Source organism: Ictidomys tridecemlineatus, chromosome 9 (genome assembly GCF_052094955.1).
Source record: "Ictidomys tridecemlineatus isolate mIctTri1 chromosome 9, mIctTri1.hap1, whole genome shotgun sequence".
NCBI lineage: Eukaryota > Metazoa > Chordata > Mammalia > Rodentia > Sciuridae > Ictidomys > Ictidomys tridecemlineatus.
The window spans coordinates 108,156,847-108,178,071 of NC_135485.1; the positions used below are offsets into that span (position 1 = coordinate 108,156,847).

The 21,225-nt window shown below is 36.3% G+C and overlaps 1 protein-coding gene across 2 annotated transcripts in view; it reads right to left on the minus strand.

Annotated features, from left to right (window-relative positions):
• Nucleotides 1–21,225, minus strand: part of Grid2 (glutamate ionotropic receptor delta type subunit 2) — a 1,411,364-nt gene continuing 1,390,139 nt past the window's right edge. Inside the window, exons 16-17 of one of the 2 annotated variants that reach the window (XM_078021917.1) lie at nt 10,154–10,211; nt 3,550–3,639 (exon numbers count right to left, since the gene is read on the minus strand). In XM_078021917.1, the coding sequence (XP_077878043.1) occupies nt 10,191–10,211 (21 nt within the window). In that variant the 3' untranslated portion in view covers nt 3,550–3,639; nt 10,154–10,190. Of the gene's footprint in view, nt 3,640–10,153; nt 10,212–21,225 lie in introns of both variants that reach the window. The other variant, XM_021734724.3, reaches the window with a different exon arrangement.

Below are 21,225 nucleotides of genomic sequence, written 5' to 3' on the forward strand. Positions count from 1 at the left end.
TTATTTACTGACAAAATTTTATTGATAAAATAATTTATCAAAGATTTATGAACAAATTAAAAATCTCTAAAAAAGAAAAATTATACCAACCAAGAGAGTAAAAAGCACATCCATGGGTAAGGAAGGGTTTTTTTTTAAAAATTTTCCATTGGCTACGTTAAGCAACATCATTAATACTGAGGATTTTACTTCTCAAAAAGTAACTAGGATGTAATATTGCAAGTCACAAGAAAGGCTACTGTAAGACAAATGTCATATGGGGGTGGGTGACTCCATCTCCTGCCCAGTCTCATTCACCCCAATACCTGTTCTAACATCTTAATTTGTTTCCCAACTTGGATCTGTCTATTCTTCTTTCTCAGCCACCATGACCTGGAGATCATCCTGTTTCATATGCGTGGTCTGTCATTTCAGCAACAGCTTTCCTTCCTGGCTTGGGCCTGCTCTGTGCTGGATCCTTTGGCTCAGTGCCTCTGACCTTGGGTGGTGGTACTCTGAGTCTCTCTGGCTCCCTTCCCACATCAAGTGGTGACTGTAAACTACAATAGAAGACACTGTTTAAACATGTTTAAGTTTATTTTAGGAATTAAAAACAAAATTTTAATATTATAGTCTTAGGAAAAGATCTGGGTATTTCTCAGTTCACTGAAGTACTGTCTTACATCGGTTACATCAGGAGGAGAGTGTAAATTATTGTCCATCCCATGTAAAAATATTTTGTAAACTGATACCAGCATTGAATGAAAATTTTTTTTTCTATATTCCTTTTTCTTTGCTCTAGGAACTTGAGGAATGGATTACAGTGGAAATTTTCTTTTTTAGGCTTACAACCTTATTTGGGAGCTACTGAGATGCCAGTTCTATCGTATCTTTAGTACAGAATCATCACTACTCACTTGGGAGAACTTTTGTAGAAATTTTATGCTATTCCTAGAGGCCCAGGCATATATGCTCTTAGTTTTGGAGAAGCTGGCGGATTTTAAGAAGAAAGACTTTGCTTTCCTTAAAGGACTGCTGGTATCATTAGCTCCCCTGGCAGTCTACTGAAGCTTCTGCACAGGACTGAAATGGAGTTAAGAGTTTCCAGCCAGGCTGGATAGGACTGTGCCAAACAGACTGAACTCAGCTTAGTTCAGCCAACCCAGAGCCCATACTGAACCATCACAAATGGAAAACCAGGTCAGGGCTTGGCCTTGTGGGTAGATAAGAAAAATTAGTGGCATTCTTTCCTGTTCCACTGGTGCGCGCGCGCGCGCGCGTGTGTGTGTGTGTGTGTGTGTGTGTGTGTGTGTGTATTAGAGGGACATATATAATGCTTGTAATCCAGGAGCACATCTTATCATGGGTCTGTTGAACAGACCAGGAGTAGACAAATCAAAATAAGAGTGGCTGGCAAGAGCCAGGTTGGTCTGAGGGATAAACTGCTAAAAGAAGAAACGTGTCACCAAATCCTTGCTTTAAATGAATATCTAGCGATACCTTGCATTTTTAAAATTGGGTCACTAACTCCTAAAGACAGTCTCTCTCTATTCTTGGGGGCATGTGCTCAACTGGGATGACTGGTAAGTCCTCTGGCAGCTGGAGCCCAGGTGACTCCTTAAATCTTCACAGTCTGATTAGTTCTCTGGGGCCAAGAATGAGTTTGCTATGATAGGACTTGGGGACAATCTACTATGAAGAAGGCTGGCTGGAGTCCAAGTCTAGTCACTTGGTCCATGAATGGTACAATGTCTGTATGGCAGTATGGCCCCAGCTTTGGTCCTCTTATCATGTCCTTGTCATTCTGTGAGGCCTCAGAATCCCTGTACTGAAGTCAGAGAGCCAAGAGAGCATGCACTTGGTCTTCTTACACGGGGTGAGGGTGGGTAAGTCTCCTTCTGGCAAATTATCCTATTGAATTTGAGAGGGAGAATGAAGGACAGTGGAAGATGGGGTGACTAAAAATGACAGTTTACAAAGTGCTCTCACATACATTTCCACTTGATTCTCACAACAACCCTGTGAGGTAGGTTCAATATATAATGTTTTAAATTTTCATTTTGCAAAGACAGACACCCAAGACCAGAGAGTTTCAGTGATTTGCCCATAAATGTAAGAAGTGCCAGGACCCAAACTCAAAGTCCTGTCTTCTGGCTTCACAGCCTGATTTTTGCCCAGGAGCTACAATGTGAAGGTTACCAGTTTGATGACAAATCGGGGAAGGCGCTTGGAAGTGAACATTTAACTAGTTTAAAAGCCAGGAGGTTTAGAAGTAACACAGAATCCATTGGATCACCACTGGCAGGGGCTCTGCCAGGGACTGTTGCTTGTTGGCTTTAATCTTGTGGGTTGCTTTGGCATATTAGAAGATCATTTGTGAGTCTGCTCAGGCTCCCTGGGTGGTCGAGGAGCAGAGAGGAGGGAATTCCCATGGCCGACATCACACCGCACTCATTAGATGGTTGAATCATTTGACTTGCGCGCCTTGGAATGTAAACCTCTTAGGGCGAGGACTGCGACTTCTTCATTATATTTCCAGAATTTAATACAGTTCTGGGCACATAGTAGGTCTTCAATAAAAATTGGAGTTCACGAGAGATTTGGATGTTCCATGTGATGCTTCCCTATTTTACTGGTAAGCGATTATTTGTAGGGAACAACTATTCAGGTGAATGTGGGAGTGGGCATAGGGAAGACTCAGTTATCTTGGTGGTGGGTAGGATACACAGGCACTGCAGTTCCAGGGTGTAATAACATCATCCAAATGATCTTGTGTACAGTGACAAATCGGCTAGGTGTGGGTTCAAACTGAAGGTTCCACATTAGCCAAGAATCCATGCACTATGTACGTGTTTGGTGAGCACTGGGGGGGGAAGGCAATGTCTCTCGGCATGGAGGGAGGTGGACCATTTTGACAAATATGAAGATAATATTGTTTTAGTAATATAGAGAACTCTGTGACAAAAATCTCCAAAAATGACTAAACACAATCACAGATTCCACAAGCATTGAAAGAGGCCTCTCTTTTTCTGATTAAGTTCTACCAAGGCACATTCTCCTTGGTCCTCCACATTCCCTGGATCCTTAAGCCATCAGAAGCCCCAAGACCCAGACTTTGAGATTGTGGCGAATCTTGAACAGGTAGAAGCTGAGGACAGAACTACCGTGGTGCCAACTTGGACTTCAGTGTGAGTTTTCTGGAACAGGATGCACAGGCCAAAAGTCTGCTGCACAGTATCCCTCTCAGGCTAATGGGCTGGCTAAGGCAAGACCCATGACCTATTTCTGAAAGCAGCAGTCCAGTCCCACTGTACTCTTCTGAGTGAATTGGAACAAGGATTTCTGGGTGTCACCACCTGGTGAGTCCAGCTCCCTTGAGCTGAAGAAGAGTTTTTAATTTAGGAGATCGTGTATCAGCTCACCAGTTGGGGGTACTCAGGATCTAATGGGTCCTGAAGTCAAAGGTGGGAAAGAGCTCAGCAGCTCTGGTGCTTGCGGAGGTTATGGATCATCCAGAGGTCCTCCTCGTTGTGCCGATTGGTGCAAGCCATGGCTAGAGGCTTGGCTTCTCCAGGTATTGCTGCCAAGTTTCAAACATGGCTTTAGGGGCCAAGCATTCCTTCTTTCAGATATTGTCGTTTCATTCTGCAGGGATGAAGCCTGTGAGAAAACAAAGCATAAAGTCACTTCAGGACTGAGTGTGGGCAGCTTTCCATATAAAGCTGTCACTACTTATAAGGTACTCGTTTCACCTTAAATATCCACTGTGAGCCAGGGGGAGCATGGGGCCAGCTGTTTCAGTCTTTCCAATTAGACCTTCGTAGGTTTTTCTGGAGTCCAGACAGCCATCGGAAAGCAGAGCATATTGGCTGCTGGTTCTCTAGAATCTGTCTGAGAGAGGACTTTGGAGTTCATCTAGGTCAGGATTAGATGCCTGAAAGCCTTAGATACCTTTACCTGTTCACATGGAGAGTCCATAGAGTGCTCTCTCATAGTTGGTCTTGATTTAAAGTCACACACAAAATCCTGGAGCCTGTTTTCTTAGATCTTGCCTCTCTGATCTTGATTTTAGTAAATGGTTCAAGCCCCTGAATAAACTTTAAAACACTAATCATAAATATAAATATAAATTATTAAATTTATTATCACTAATTTATTAAAACACTAATAAGTATAAATATAAATCTTACCAACGTTATCAATCAAATTGGATACTGTTAAGTGCATTTTTGACTGCCCATTTATGTTTGCCCTTACTTCAGCTGTTAAGTAACAAAATCATGAAACTTTAGATCGGCAACAGTAATCTTGGGCATGGGTGTAAATTTTAAGTCTGGCCAGCCTCAGATGGGATCAGTGTGGTTCTTACCTGTGTCCTTGTTAGGGGAGTTTGTGCCTAGGTTTCATGCTTATCAAAATCTTTGTTATTGCTATAAAATTTAGAAAAGACTCAGTGTTTCTAATAGTGTTAGTGGACTGAGCACTTACCAGTTAATTGATTTAGGTATCCCGTTAATTTAGCAATGTTAATGATTTGATTGAGCTAAATGTGGAAATCGGCTCTAAAGACCTTAGAGGGTGTCAGCGTTTCCTGGTGAGCTCTGTAATCCCTAATTCCAAAAACTGGATTTTGTCATTAAGTAGATTTAGGAAATACTGAGTAACATCTACCTCTCCTGAAGATTTAAATTATACAATTTTTAAAGTTTCTGAGAAGTCCTGTATTAAGTAATCTTATCTAACTCAATATGTCCCCAGCATTTCCATGTATTTGTTAGCATCTTATAAAACTGGTGCTGCATTGAACAAGTTTTAAGAATTCTGGACTAGCAAGTAATATGGAGAAATACTCATTTAAAAATTTGACATGTTTTCTTTTTTTTTTTAAGAGAGAGAGAGAATTTTTTAATATTTATTTTTTAGTTTTTGGCGGACACAACATCTTTGTTTGTATGTGGTGCTGAGGATGGAACTCGGGCCGCACGCATGCCAGGCCAGTGCGCTGCTGCTTGAGCCACATCCCCAGCCCGACATGTTTTCTTCAGTGAATTTCCCTCTTGGAATGTAAACTTCTTGGGGCGAGGACTGTGACTTATTCATTATATTTTCATAATTTATAAAATAAAACGTGGGACTGGGTTTGTGGCTCAGTGGTAGAGTGCTCGCCTAGCATGTGTGAGGCACTGGGTATGATCCTCAGCACCACATAATAAATAAATAAATAAATAAATAAAATATTGTGTCCACCTACAACTTTAAAAAATTCTAAAAAAAACCTTTATTAGTTAAGTGATTATTAATTATTTATTATTACCGTTGCCAAAGTTAAGCTAGGTACTTTGGGAAATAGGAAATGCACTTGTGTAAGACCTGACTTCTCCCCTTAATAGGCTCATAATCTAGTAATGGAATACTGCTATCATACATAACAATATAAAACATAAGTAAGTTTAATTTAATCTTCCCTTATATCCTCTTTTCAAGTACGAAGCTAAATAATGCAGGCTAGTAGATACAGTAGTTGCAGAGAGGAAGAGCAAATGCTGGAAAAATGAAAAGTCAAATCATGGGTGAGGTAGGACTGTTTTTTGTGGGGTGGTTAGAATTTTGAAAAGTTTGAGTGAATTTTTAACTGAGGACAACAATATACACAGTTTTCCAGCCCTATGTCTCCTAGGAGCAGGAAGTCAGGTGACAAACAGCATTTTGGTATATTGCAATCATTTAATACTGATATATCTTTTGAGAACTTCAAAGCCAAAATCAGAATGTTACAGAAATATGATTCTCTTTTGTTTGTCCTATACTTCTACTAGAGTTTTTCCTACTTGGTGCATTATAATGAGTTGTGTTTCTTTATCTGTTGTCTGTGATAGCCTTGTTGATGGCAAGGAAAATATTTTATTTCTTTTCACATCCTTGGAAACTAGTATCTTTGCATCCATAGCATCTAGACCATCATAGTCCCTCAATAAATATTATTATTGATTATGTGACAATCAATGAAAAATAATATAAAGAAGAAAATTGTGTACACCAAAGTGGATTTTACATCAGGAAAGAATGCATGGATTGGGCAAAATTAGAATGTGTAGGCTCTTTAAACCAGATTGAAGAGTAGGAAAGAGGAAATCAGTGAAGATTTTTGAAAGCTTTAAAAAGAACTGCTGAAAGTCCTTATTATGAAAAAATCAAGCTGGCAGTGATGTGCACAGGTTGACTTAAAGTAAAGCTGGGTCAGGGATCAGTTGAAAGTATTATAGATCTCATTGCAAGGAGACAAGGTTCTAGAACCAAGTTTGTGGCACTAAGAATGCCAGGTGGATTGGAATCTACATCTGGTTGATTATAAATGATCAGGGAGAAGTATGCGTTGAGGATTATTTTAAGTTTAATGATAATAGCTAAAATTCATTGAATGAGTATTACAAGTTGCATCCCATTCTTTGCTTTAGTTTCTCATTTAATCTCATTTATTCTCCACAATTCTAGGGATGGTCATGATTATCAGCTCCATTTCACTGATAAGGAAGTAGGCTAGAGGTTCAGAAATGTGCTGCAAGTCTCACCCATAGGAAGCTGTAGTCAGGATTGGAACTAACTTGATCCAAATTCAGAGACTGTGTTCTTAATCACAGTTAGCCCTAGAGACAGAGTTGTAGGTTTGTTCTTTTGATAGATAGAAACATTAGAGGAAGAGTTGGTTTTGGATATCTGAATTCCAAGAGAATGAAATAACTCATTGGAAAGATGAGCATCATTTCTCCAATGGATGGGAGTCTGGTGTAGGAAATGATTAGCTTTTCCAAAAGTCCAGTGATGTGTTACTTAAAATTATAGCCACACCAGTGTCTGTTAAGTTAGCACTTGGTGGGAAGCCAGGAAATGCCTATTGAGAGCACACCCCTGACCAGGGTCCAGGTGGTCACCCAGAGCAAGATGCTGCCTGCTGAGATCATCAGAACACTCCAGAGCACCTTGGTAGAGGAGACTGACCTTGGGCTTGCAAGCCTGCAAAGTGAACCATGGGGCCTTCTGATTTCTTCAGATCACACAAAGGCTGTGATGTGTTTTTCTCTTTCTCCCTGACTCACTGAGGACAGAGGAGCTGGGGAGGCCTGAAAACAACACACCCACCTGTGCAAATTGGATGCACTGTAATGGCTGTTTTGGTTTTTAACCTTTAAAAAAAGACTTTGTCTATGTTTCCCACTGTTGCATTCACACTTTGCAGTAGTTAATGCTAATCAGAAAAAAGCATTTAATAAATAAATAAAAACACAACCAAATAAAAGCATACAATGAATCTGAATGTCATATTTAAAAAAAGAACTAGCTTTGAAGGAAAAGAAAACCTGGACCAGGACTGTCAGCATTCAGAATAATTACACATGCTTGAATTTTCTTCATCACTCCTCTCTCTCTCTCTCTCTCCCTCCCTCTCTCTCTCTCAAGGCAGGTTTTGGGATAATACATTGTAGAAATAATAGTGAAAAGATATAATTTTATTTTTTCCATTATTGATATGCCATGGTATATCAGAGGTGAATATGTTTTCCTCCAAATTGAAATTATTTAAAATTGTTATTTTCTGCTTAAGAAAATGGAAGAAAACAAAAATAGAGGGAAAGCCTATAAATGTGCTTAAAGATCACTATAGTTTCTCAACACTGCAAAACCCTCTGCACCTAAGCAGGACCTGGGATTCCACCTTTCACTGCAGTCGCTGGCTGAATAGAGCACTTTGTTCGGCAAGGCCAGGGGAGCAGTGCTTGGCACAGTCTACCAAGAAAAGCTGACATGCTCCCAGACATGTACTGATGACCTTTCACATAATTCCTTTTCAAAAGTTTAATTTTTATATTGAATGCCAGTTAACAAAAGTAACATGAAACTAATGAATGCATACCAGTAATCTCAAGAGGTAAAAACAATACAATTACAGTAAAGCAAAAAGGTGAAAGTCTGAGGTAAGCGAATATGAAAATAAACCAGGTATGATGACGGCACATGCCTGTAATCTTAGTGATCACGGAGGCTGAAATAGGAGGGTTGCAAGCTTTAGGCCAGCCTTTGCAACTTAGTGAGACCCTCTGCAACTTAGCAAAATGCTGTCTTGAAATAAAAAATTAAAAAAAAAATAAAATAAAAAGGACTGTGAATCTAGCTCAGTTTTAAAGTGCCTGTGGTTTTAATCCCTAGTACTACAAAACAAAACAAAACACAACAAAACAAAACAAAACTAAGCTTAAAAAAACACAGTGTTTGTGTATAATGCATTTTATAAGCATTTTATGTAATGCATATATATATACTATATATTGTATATAATGCTTTATATAAAGTACATATAATACTATATACACATACTACTATTAATTTGTTTTGTTAGGAAATCAATATTAGCACATTAGATTACAACTTCTTATGCACTGGAAAAAAACTTTAACCTACTTTTTTATGATAATCATTCCCGATAACAAAAACTTGCGCTGAAGTTCTAAATGTTCCTTTATATAATGTTTCTAAGTCTAACAAGAAAAATCTATTTTATAGCTTTTTTCTTTCTCTCTTCAAGTTCATCTCTTCCCCTTCATCACTATTTTACTTACCTCCAAACAACAATTTAAAGGCAAATCCGATGCAGGACTATATTAGGGTCAGGTTTGACATTACCCTTTTTGTCTCTAGAAAGTTTGTGCAGACATTCAGGACTATAATCCCAGTGGGACAATACAATTTGTCAGAGGGATTTATCAGTTTGAATATATTTTTAAAGAACACATGGAGTGAGAATTTGTGGGCATCACTTTCAAAGATGGAATTAGCATAGATTTAGGAAATCTTTCTTTTATTCCTTTAGTTATTTGGACTATTTACATTATAATTACATTTTAAAAATTTATCATACAGAATCTAATTTGTTGTAGAAATTTAGCCACGAGTTTTGTCTTGAAATATATTAAACATGCATAAAATATCACAAGTAGAAATTGAAAATCTCACATGCTTTGTCAGTGTAGAAGGTTCAGTATAAATACTGCAGTAAAGATGTTAAAGCAATGCACAATTAGAAGATTTTGACATAAACACTATACATTAATTAAATGAAAACTATGCTAAATTTATTTGCGTGGGACGTTAGTGTTTTTTAAATGTTTTCCTTTTAATTCTTGTGAGGTAATAGTGATACTTCAAGAAATCTTTTTTTTTTTTTAAATGTACCATGCACATCACACACACACACACACACACACACACACACACACACACACTCAGGCATAGAGTCAAAGTCAATGGCGGTGGGTGGTTTATGTCAGGGCTGGGTTTGACGCCCCTGTCCTAGAATAAGATAAATGTAAGTGATGAAGAGCTCCTGGGGTTGGGTGAACTCATTTTGTATTCAACACTGCCTGGCCCCTTTCTCATCTCTTTCTCCCTCTCTTTGTATGTTCAAGCCTACTTGAGTTTCTTTTTTCTTTTATAGAACTTGGTTCTTTTGATGTGTTTCAGGGCACGCCCTGCAGCAAAGAGAACTTCCCAGGAATCGGAAACATAAGCACACAGGTCTGAAACGGCTACTGTACAATAGCAGAAAGCTCCCGGCTCAGGGGCTAGAGGTTGCCCCTCTCCAAAACATCAAATCGCTTAGGAGGGGGCAAACATGCAAGATATTCTACATGCATGATTTTAAAGGGATATGCCCTTTACAATTTAATTGTGAAATAGGCCTTTGGTGAGTCTTTTAATCTGGGTTGAGCCAATAATAGTAATTTAACCTGAGATATGTCTATTTGCATTTATAAATTTATAAATTCATTAATTTAACCACATTTTCCCTATAATAATAAATTAGTTTTTTTTTAAACTGCTGTTACAGAGTTAACACATCTGAGATTCTTGGTAGTACCTGGTCCTCAGCAATCCTGTTTCTATCATTATTTCCATTAAAAAATGTGATAAAGTGCAATGCTTTAACTCTTCATTTTTTATCAAATTTAAAGAAATACTAGCATGAAAAGCCATTGTTAGAGTTACTATCTATATTATTAAGATAAAGCCTAGACAGAAAGAGGAGTTAATTATTTTATACCCAATTATCAGTATGTCTAGTTTCATGAATTAAAAAAAATTTAATGAGTTATATTTTATTTAAAAATCTTTGTTTACTCACATATAATACTTTATGTGACAAATCTGTCAGGACTATGTCACTGAATTAGAACTTGAAACTGAAATTAAAAAAACAACAACAGAAAATAAGGAAAACAGTGCAGTTTAAGTTTATATACATGCATAAATTATTCACCTTAAAACTTTTCAATCAAAACCAGATTTTAAGTAATAGTAAAACTTAATTTTTGCAATTGTGTACAATGAATGAAAATGCATTCTGCTGCCATATATACCTGATTAAAATTAATTAATTAATTAATTTAAAAAACTTAATTTCGCCCAGGTCCTTTAAAAAACTTTTTATTTTTGAAACCAAAACGATGGGAAAAGTAAACTTAACTAGAAAATTGGTAATTATCACGTCTGATTGACTTAGAAAGCTAACTATATAAATTAGACATTATTTACTATTGTCTAAATAATTGATTTCACTCTCATAGCCAAACTTACTGAAAAAAATGTTTTTTTATTAGCTGAATAAAAAAAATAGAACTTTGACCTGCAAACAATTGATTGTTTACAACAAGATTTGATTCAGTTTATGAAGTCTATTGAACACTTATTGTATATTTGTACTAATTACATCACTATTAGTGTAATTAATTTACACCAATTTACACTAGCTATTAAGGAAATAATTAGTGATATCACTGAATTAACTCAGCATTTTTCAACTTACTTTTGATTAAGTAACAAATCTGTCAGCTGATTGGTAATGATTTCTTTTAACTTTGATATCTATGGCCTCAGCTTTAAAGGAAAGTGGGAAAATGATTCAATTACTCAAATACTGGTAAAATACACATTTTTAACAATATCATAGAAGGATAATTTTAATAAACATGCAGTAATTATAAAATAACCTTTGTTACTACAATATGTTTTGAATTCCCTCAACATGTAACTGAGTTACTATATATGAATATTAGTGCAAATACCTGTAAATAACATGAAAAATTTCCCTGATAACAACGAAAGTTGGAAATTCACAAAATCCACTGTCATTTGAAAAGCTTTACAAAGGTCACTGTGCTTAAACACAAACTAAAACTTTAATATAATACAAATGCACATAGGAGTCCACAAGTTTATTTTTGTCTCTCTGATGAATCATAAATTAATTCTCTTTCTTTCCTCAAGTTGCATAACATTTCTAAAATTGGAAGTTTTCTAAATTGAGCCTAAATTTGATAAGACCCACAGGCACATGTCAGATTTTGCAATATTTTTCAGTTTTTTGATAGTGGCTGGCCACAAAAGTTCATATAATTTTCCCATCCATGTTTATGGGTGCCTGTGAAGGTCATGTTTCTGAAAGAGTGATCACAGGGTCTCCCAGTTTACATCATTGACTGTCATGTCATGTAATTTAATTGTACTAGAAACCTGTCTTGCTATGCTTATAATTGTTTTCTACCTCTTATTTTCTATGGAGGTGTTATTTTTGACCTATAAAATTACATAGAGTCAGGTATCAGACTTAATAACTGTTCTACATGTTAACCCCAACCAAGGAAACACAGTGTTTTTAATTTTAGAAATGCAAAATTTAAGAGAAATTCAGTTTTTTGAAATAGATTGGTGAGATCTAGACTTAGCAATGTTTCCATTTATTTAATCAGTGATTAAAATATAATTTCCTCAGAGTTTCACTGAACTCTGAACTTTAGCCATGTTTACAGAAATCAGAGAAAACATAATTAGAAAATTGATTCAGATATTTTTTTTCTTTTTAAACAATAAACAAAACATCATAGCAATTGGATTAGAAATTAGTTGGCTGAATTCAATTGGTTTTTAAGTTAAACTTTTAATTACATAAGGAGTCGAAGGATATGCTTAAGATACCACGGCTAGCTAAATAATGCAGATTTGCTTACCTTTATTGATTAAATTTACTGGGTAAACCCACAGTCTCTATTTCACTGTCTAGAATTATACCCTAATTCAGTTATTCAAAATTTTAGTTAGTAGCTACTTTCCAAAAGTTTTATTTCTATTTATTTTGAAAATAGTCACTTGGCTCAATTTAATATTGTCTGTTCTTTCATTTCTATTCCTTCCTCTTCAACCCACATGTATCTAGTGGATGTAATCTGATGATTTTTGTTGAAAAATAAAAATAAAAGCAACAAACTGGTGTTCTGTACAGTTTATCTTTGAGTTCATGACATTTTGAGAGACTCTGGGGATGATCTACTCAAAATCTCTCATTTTATAAAAGAAGTGATATGAGACAGTACATTGTTAACAGATCCACTTAATTGTAGAAACTAGCTCATAAGTAGAAGTGAAGCCGAAGATCTTTAAAATGGTTTGCCCAAGGCCGGACAGCTAAGCAGGGAAGAGCTGAGATTTAACCTTCTGTTTTCTGAGCTTTGGTGAGTAGGTCACACTGCCTATTCTCTGCTCTTCTTCTGTCTCTCAACATTTTGTGCTCTTGGAATGTAAAAGGCAGGAACTGGAGCCTGTTATCTTTAACCCTGTAGGCTCACATAATAAAAGCAGTCAACAAACTCTTGCCACATGAATAAACCCTGGGCTCCAGCTTTCTGGTCCATCTCTTTACTTTTCTGCATTCTAAGGGTAGGAAGTGGTGATTGAGAAGGTAGAGGAAGACTGAAATCTCCAAGGTATAGAAATGCTTCAAGCTAGCAAAACTTAGTCTACATTGTCAATAACTAACCAAAGAGCAATTCTACTTCTAGAGAAGCAACTCGTAGTTACTTGCTCAAACACATCACAAGTTCTCTGCCCTAGATGGACTAAAATCAGTGCTTAAATTTTATTTTAAAATGTACATTAGAAGTAGGAATTTCCATGTTGTTAAACCTCAAAAATATTAGGTGTCTACACTAATATACAAATAGAATTTTAAGTGTTGTGGTTTAGATGTGGTTTGAGTGTGTCCCCCAAGGGTTCATGGGTGGGAAGCTTGGTCTCCAATTTGGCAGTGTGAAAGAGTGATGGGACCTTTAAGAGTCAGCCTGGTAAGGCGTGGTGGGGTCCCTGGAGGTGCCCCCCTTGGAAGGGAATAACATTAACATGGTTCTTGTAGGGCTCCAGTGAGTTCCCTAAAGAGGGGTCATTGTAAAAGTGCAAGTCTGGCTTTTTCCCTCACCATGTGATCTCTGCTTCTCACAGGTGCTTCCACCATCACATAATTCTCCATGATGGGACACAGCCAAGGGGTTGTAACAAGAGCTAGTTGAATGCTGTTTGGATTTCTAGCCTCCAAAACTATAAGCTGGATGAACCTCCTTTCTTTATAAGTGACTCAGCCTTGGTATCTTATAGCAATGGAAATGGACTAATACAAGCTAACATGATAATACATTTAATCTGAATAGTCAAACACCTTTTAGAGGTGTTCATTTTGTGCCCTATCTACTTCAGATCAAGGTTCAGACAGGTCTTTTTCAAACATTTTAAATAGGTATCTCCCTTCCCTATCTCTTACTTTTTCCCTTAAAACTCTTTCACTGTGTGTTATTAGCTTTAGTGGTAGGCAGAATTCTAAGATGACTTCAAAATACCCACACTCTGGTGAACTAGTTCTCTATAATTCTCTTTCCTTGACGGGGAGATACTGCCTATGAATATTATGAGATATGACTCTTGTGATCAGTCAGCCAGAAGTCACATTATATGATGGGCCTGGCCTAGTCAGGTGACCCAGACCCTTCCAGAAGCCTGGAAGATTCTATGGAAATGGCCATCTGGAAAGGAATTGTGGGCATCTTCAAGGGTTTTAAGTGGCACCTAACAGATAACCAGCAAGAGGCAAGGAACTGAACACTTCCAACAACTCTGTGAACTTCGAAGGGCACTGTAGGCTGATAGGAATGTACTTCAACTGACATTTGAGTAGAGCAAACTTGCATCCCTCCACTCCTTCCCTCAACGCTTCCTCACTAGTTGAACTACACTGTGACTTCATACTAAGTATATGAAGCCAAAGCAGTCTGCATGTGATTTTCACATGCCCTACTTGCTGTTAGTATACTTGCATTTAAGACTCTTGACTGACTGAATCATAGGCATCTTTATGTGTGAATCATACTGTTTTCTTGTCTCAAGGTCAACTGTGTTTATAGAAGTCAGTAATCCCCTGGTTGTAAGAGTGGCAACAAAAAGAAAAACATTCTAGTAGAGAAATACAAACCTTAACTCCAATTTAAATTTTTTTAACCAAGTACTAAAATTAACCTTCAAATGTTATATTACGAAGGACTTATTGATACTTATTTAAATAAGTACCAAACTCAAATTTAAATTGTAGGCATATGTCTTTTAGCAAAATGTATACTGTTAACTTTCAGTTTACGTCTTCTGTCTCAATTTTTCACATTTCAATATCTGTTATTACAGTGGAAATTGAGCTGGGTACAGTGACTCACACCTATAATACCAATGACTTGGGAGGCTGAGGTGGAAGGATCGCAGCCTTAACAATTTAGCAAGATCTTCAACAATTTAGTGAGACACTGCCCCTCCATTTCCTGAAGAAAAAAAAAAAAGGACTGGGATATAGCTTAGTTTAAAGCATCCTTGGGTTAAATCCTCAGTACAAAATCAATCAAGAGGAGATTATTTGCATAAGCTTCTTTTATAATATATATATATATATATATATATATATATATATGCACACACACATATATATGGCACATACATATTCTTTTTCTTCATGATGTTCTTGTACATATTTTAGCTGTATTGTAATTTTCCCAGTGTTTTTATTAAATTTTTTTTCTCAGATTTGATTTTTTTCCACCTTTTAGTTATATTATCATATACTATGATAAAAATGTATTAGGAAAAGAAAAAAAAGTTATTTTAATGATATTATTCAAGATATCTAAAATTAAATGTCATAACTATGATTCTGTTCATCATATCTTTTAAATATTTCACTTGATGCTAACGATAGCTTCTTACATGAAAAAGAGGTCACTGAACTAAATTCCACCTGGAACGTGGACACCACTGGGATCCACCAGACCATTCCCGTGTTTTCTAAAGTTCGTGAAGTTGTACAAAAGAGGAGTCCTAGGAGCACTTCGAGATAGATGATGAGCCTGGGAATGTGGAGATTTTGAGCTCTTCTTATCTCCCTCTCATCTTCTCCTCATTAAGCTTTCTCCCGAGTCTCCCATTTGTGAAGAGCATCTTAGTAGAACAACAGATGCAAGGGATTGTAGGGAAGGGAGGGGGAGGAGAGGAAAAAAAGTAGGGGGAGAAAGAAAGAAACTGGCCAGGCATGATTTATTCTTGAGGGGAATAATGTGACTTAATTTGAGCTGCATGATGCAAAACAAACAAAAATTATCTGCAACGTGGCCAGTGCTGGCAAAGGGCAGCCTAAGGAAGAGACCGTGTTAGCACACTGCAGAGTCACATATTGCCTGAGAGTAGCTTTGAAGAAAGCACACGACGACCCCCAAGCTCAGGCATAAATAAAGTCCTAACAGACCCCTCTGCCATGCAGGGTGAGATGAGGGGGTGCCCTGGCGCCTGGGTCTCTGCCTCTGCACGGCTCCTTTCCCTGAGTCGTTCTGGTGGGTTTTTGTGTCCCAAAGTTGTCCCTATGCAAACAACAGGTTGAATATTGTAGGTGTGGGTTATTAAAGTGTCCCTGGGACAATGGCAGTCTGTGTCCCATTTGTAACGCTTGGATTAATCTTTGGAAAGTGCACACAAAATGTGACATGATGTTGGCTTCCAACATTATTCAGTCTGCATAGCAGCAAATCCTGCCCTGTCTCCCTGGAAATAAAACTCCACAGACGTATCCCTGCCATCTAAAAGGAACCTATCATTTATGCTCAGGATGAGGGACACCCTGATAGAATTGCTGCTAGGAGTTTGACTTTATAGTTTGGAGAGCACTTGCGATGGAAACTGTTACATTCTCTCATCTCATCTGTAATCAGGTCAATACTATGACTTTTGTTTTCCCCCTGCAGATGGGAGAAATAAAAAAAAAAAATTTGTCTTTTATGGAGAATTCCATGATAGTTTAGGATTATAACTCAGAACTGGTTAACTGACTAATGGTATGATTCTGGCCATTTCTCCTCTTTCCCCCTCATTTTTCCTTTTGACTTTAATGAATCCAGACGAGAACACTAAGCTGTAAAGTCTGGATGAGAAAAGCGTATGCGGAGAGGAAAAGATGTTCCTGTTTCCTCTCTGTTTTTTCATACCCCAGGGGCTTTGGGAGCTTGGAGACTCTGTCTTTTCTTTCTTATATCTTCTATTTACGAAAATACCAAGTAGCATTTATGGAATTTGGAATGGCATCTCTCAAGTCTCCTGCTTTTAAGTATATCTCAATATAATTTGGGAAGACAATTAGAATTAAGATAATAAAAAGAGACAGAGAAGTGTGCTAAATTGTGGAATTCCCATACAGCCAAGTTGGACAATATTATTTTTTTTAATTTAAGATCAACTTCACACATAGTAGGAATTGCAAGTTGCCTGACAAATGTACACACACACACACACCCACCCCCACCCCCCCCCACACACACACGTCAGGATATAATTCTTACGAAATGGTTTTAAAATTGTTATACATTAGTGTTGCTATGTTCATTGTTATTTATCTATTTAATCACGCCAAGTGTTATTTATCTATTTATTGTCTCGTGGGGAGGTAGGTCTCCTTCAAAGCAGCCTTAAAATTGTTTCTCTCAAGTTTCCTGTTGTATACATGCCCATCAAAACACAGGAGTTGAAGGCTTAGGCTTTGGTCTAGGATACTCACTCACTTTTCTCATTTGTTGCCTCTTAATAAATAAATCTTATAAATTTTAAATCATGAAATAAACTTGTGATTAAAATACTGCTTTGTTTGGCATAGTGAGAACCAGCATAAGGATTTCTTTAGAAAAGAACCAAGTTTTCTGTTGGAAACAAAAGGTTAGAAGAGTAGTTACAGAGGGCTGTGGTTAAACTGCATATGACTTCACAATTGACCCAGAAGTGGGCTGTCTATGGAACCCAATGTCCTGTGTTTTGAAGGGCCTACCTGGAGCAGCAGATATGAACAGAGAGACATTAGTTCCTCTGCTGAGGAGCCTGTAAATGATCATGAACCTGTCCTTCCTCTCCTCTGTCTGCCATCTAGAGAAACTGGGTGGGACTGAACTGCACCCTGGGTCATAAAATACCCTGTGGTGTAGAGCCTGAGTCCCGCACATGGTCCTTGATGTTATTTATCTTCAAAATTGGCAATGTTTACTTGGATGGGGTATTCTAATAGCGGCATTAGTTTGTGTTGTCTTTGAATTCATTTTATTCAGAATTTAACACAGGGCAGGGTTGTGCAGCATGAGCTTTGTCCTGGGTTGGCTCAAGATAAAAGGAGAGTATTGAAAGCAATGTATATGGGGAAGAAAATGGCCCAATTCATAATCCATCGACTCGCTTTTTTTTTTTTTTTTTTGCTTTTGGGATATAAGTCAGATTAAACCTAGAATTTTAAGAAGAAAGTGGTTTAATAATATGAACAGAGTACATAAGAGAGGGCAAGGTATGGGGACTGTCAGAGGCAGACATGTGTCACCAAATTAACCCTGTAACATCCCTTTCAGAAGGAAAAAGCATTCTCGTACAAAACACTGGGAACGTTAGAGAAAGAAGTGGAATTAAAATTGAGTTCATTCTTGCTGACAACAGGATTTTTTTCCCTAAAGATTCTGGCAATGGGCGGGGGTTTGGAGGTATTATAAGATTTTATTTATAAATTCAAGGTATATAAAAATAATATGGACAAGATATATTCGTTTCTTTTCATTTTCATTGTCACTCACTAAGAAAACAACAATACCACAAAATGCCACTACCTACTAGATCTGTCAACACTTTGTAAATCGCCTGCATTTACAAGTTTTAGGTACATTTCTTATAAAGAAGTAAGCATTAAAACTACCTGAAGGACTTAAATGATGGTCTTACCTATTACTAGAGAGAAGAATAAAATATACTTAGAGTGATTTATTTTTCAAAAGAGGGCCTAAGAGGCTTTTCACAAAATGCTCTCTTATAAAAAAATAGAACTTAAAGCTAAAATCACAACAAACGGTACCACAGTGCCACCATCTGGCTTTACAAAAGACAGCAGGGAGGTACAAAATGACCCTCAGAAATGAAATGTTTTCTCTGAAGAAAGGAAAAGAAGGAACTCTCCCAGTGAAGCCTCACTGTTTCTTGTCACTACTTTAGTCAACATTAAAGGTCCATCATACCAAGGACTGCCTCTATCTCTTTTTCTATTTTAATTTGAAAAAAATAACGTTTTTAGTAGATAAACCTTAAAAAATAAAACTTTAGTTAGTAGTCTTTTGACAGAAAATAGTCTTTTTAGTCTATAATTTTAGTGCTAATTTTTTAGAATTTCTATAGAAAGACTTGCCTCACTAATTTTTAACTGGCATTTGTTTTTTTTGGTTTCTTTGTTTTTGTTTTTCTTTTTCAGTACTGGAGATCTAACCCAGGGCCTTGCACATATTGGCAAGTGCTTTACCACTGAACTACATCCCAGCCCTCAACTGGCCTTTGGATGTGATCATTTTACAATGTTGTGGCAAATTCTTTGAATTCTTAAAGCTCTGGAGATATTTAAGATAAAACATGCTGCAGTACACAATCAGAAGAACAATTTTGACCCTGTAGACAAGATGCATATTTAAAAATTTGCTTTTAAGTACAGTAAGGAATACAATTTATACATTTTTGGAATATATTTATACGTCTAAAATTGAAATATCTTAATTTTTAAACTTTATATCGTAACTTTACAAGAGTGTACAAAATTGCTACATAATAAGATGACTAATGCCTGTATTTTCATTTCTGCACATCTCTCAAGAAAGATTTTCAGAATTACCTTGAAAGAATAATGTTAGGTTTTAGTTTATTTCACACTTTTGCAGCATCTGTCTTTCATTCTTAAGTTAAATTTAACACAAAAATCATTATAACACTATTTTGAGCCTACTGTGTATAAGGAACTGTGTTAAGTGATTTCAATTTTTTCAATACTATTCCACTTTATAGATAAGGAAAATGAAACAGAGACATTCAGTAAATTGCCTAGGCAAACACAGATGATGAATGCTAAATTTGGATCCTGACCTTTAAACTCCATGATTTTGATGGTGACACTAAATCTATTTTCCAGGATATCAGTATTTTAAAAATATATAAAAATCTATGCTCTTTCATATTATTGTCTTTTCCCCTTGTACACAAACATTTTGAAAAATTTTATTAAAAGCTTTTCAACAGCTTATGGTTAAAGAAGATGTTTTGAGGGCTAACCTAAGTAGCAAACATTACGTATTCCCTGTTCCCCCTATGGAAAGATATTCCATGTTTAGAATAAATGACTTGTAAATGAACTTCTAGAAGTGAAGTTTTTGTAACTTGGAGGCTGCCTTTATTTTACCTTATTTTGTATTTTATATTATGCGTAATCACTGTAGATAATTATATTGAATTATTCATGCTCATTTTATTGTAGTGTACTTTAAATAAAATTTAAGGAAAATCACCCCAAACTACTCATAAGTTGGTCTTAACTTTTTTTCAAAATTCAAAAATATACAATATATCTCATTATTTTAAGGGGCATAGAAATATATGGGACCATCTGAGGGATATTTTATTATAATTTCCTTCATCAATGCTTTCTAAAGAAAAAATTCGAAAAATGTGACATCCAAAATGTAAGAATGTATTTGTGTATGTGCATGTGTCTGTGTGTATGCACGTGTGCTGCACGCTGGATTGTAAAATCAATTTTGATCAAGATTATCTTGGGGTAGCTAGCTAAATAACCTTTTGGTGTGTTAGGCATTAGAAAGTGTTAGGTCAATATTAGTCTATTACTCTATGAATTGAATTCATAACTGGAATATTAACAATTGCTTTATTGAGAAATATCTAATTAGTAATTGGTATGGAGCTTGGACATTATGTTCCATATTTCTAAGTATTTTTGTATGTAGATATGATATATCACTTTTACTTATTGACTTTTTTTTTTTTTTGGTACCAGGGATTAAACCCAGGGCTATTAACTATTGAGCTACATCCCAGGCAACTTTTTATTTATTTATTTTTTATTTTGAAACAGGATCTCGCTGAGTTTCTTAGGGACTTGCTAAGTGGCTGTTTCTCAGAGCCTTGCTAAGTGGCTGTCTTTGAACTTGTGATCCTCTTGCCTCAGCCTTCTGAGTCTCTGGGATTACAGACATGCACCATCACACCAGCATCTACCTATTTACTTTTATATTTAGTAGTAGCCAAATTTAAAATTCAGATAAAATTTTAAAATGCAAACATTTAGCATGGCAATTAAAATAATTTATATGGTTATTTACTGAAAATTTGAATTATAAAATAGTTTGGGTTGTACTTGTTAGTTGATTTTTGCCAGTGTTAATATTAGCCACATATTTTAGCTATTGGAGACAGGGCAGATGTGAAGAAAAGACAGAATATGAAGAGAAAATTTTTTTTCTCTCTGTTCCCCAAAGACAGTGTCTATTCTGCAACTGTACACAGTATAGTAAAAAGATAATTTGTTCTGTCATGGCTCGGTTCAGGAGCCTGGGAAGTACTGTCACTACATAGAACCACCACAAGAGGGCTTATTTAGGAGCATTTTTAGCAGAACTATGAGAAACCCAATTTTGGGTTCCTATTGTATATGTGATACACTTTCTGTAAATACACTAATACTAACTAAAGGATGCAGCAGAGATTTTTTTCCTTATGAGGAAATTTCTGTGGAATTGAGTTGTGATACTGTTATTCTGCCCGATAGGAAGCCACTAGATAACTTCTCTTTGAACCAGTCTTTGCTCATCCAAGTTCATTTCTCAATATTTCACTGCTCATGGAGTAGCCTTCCATCTTATTATCCTGAGATTGTCATTATTTTTTCTTCTAGGTTTATTAATATATAACTGGCAAATGAAAAATTATAAGGTACATAGTGTGACATTATTTTATATATATATATATATATATATATATATATATATATGTACT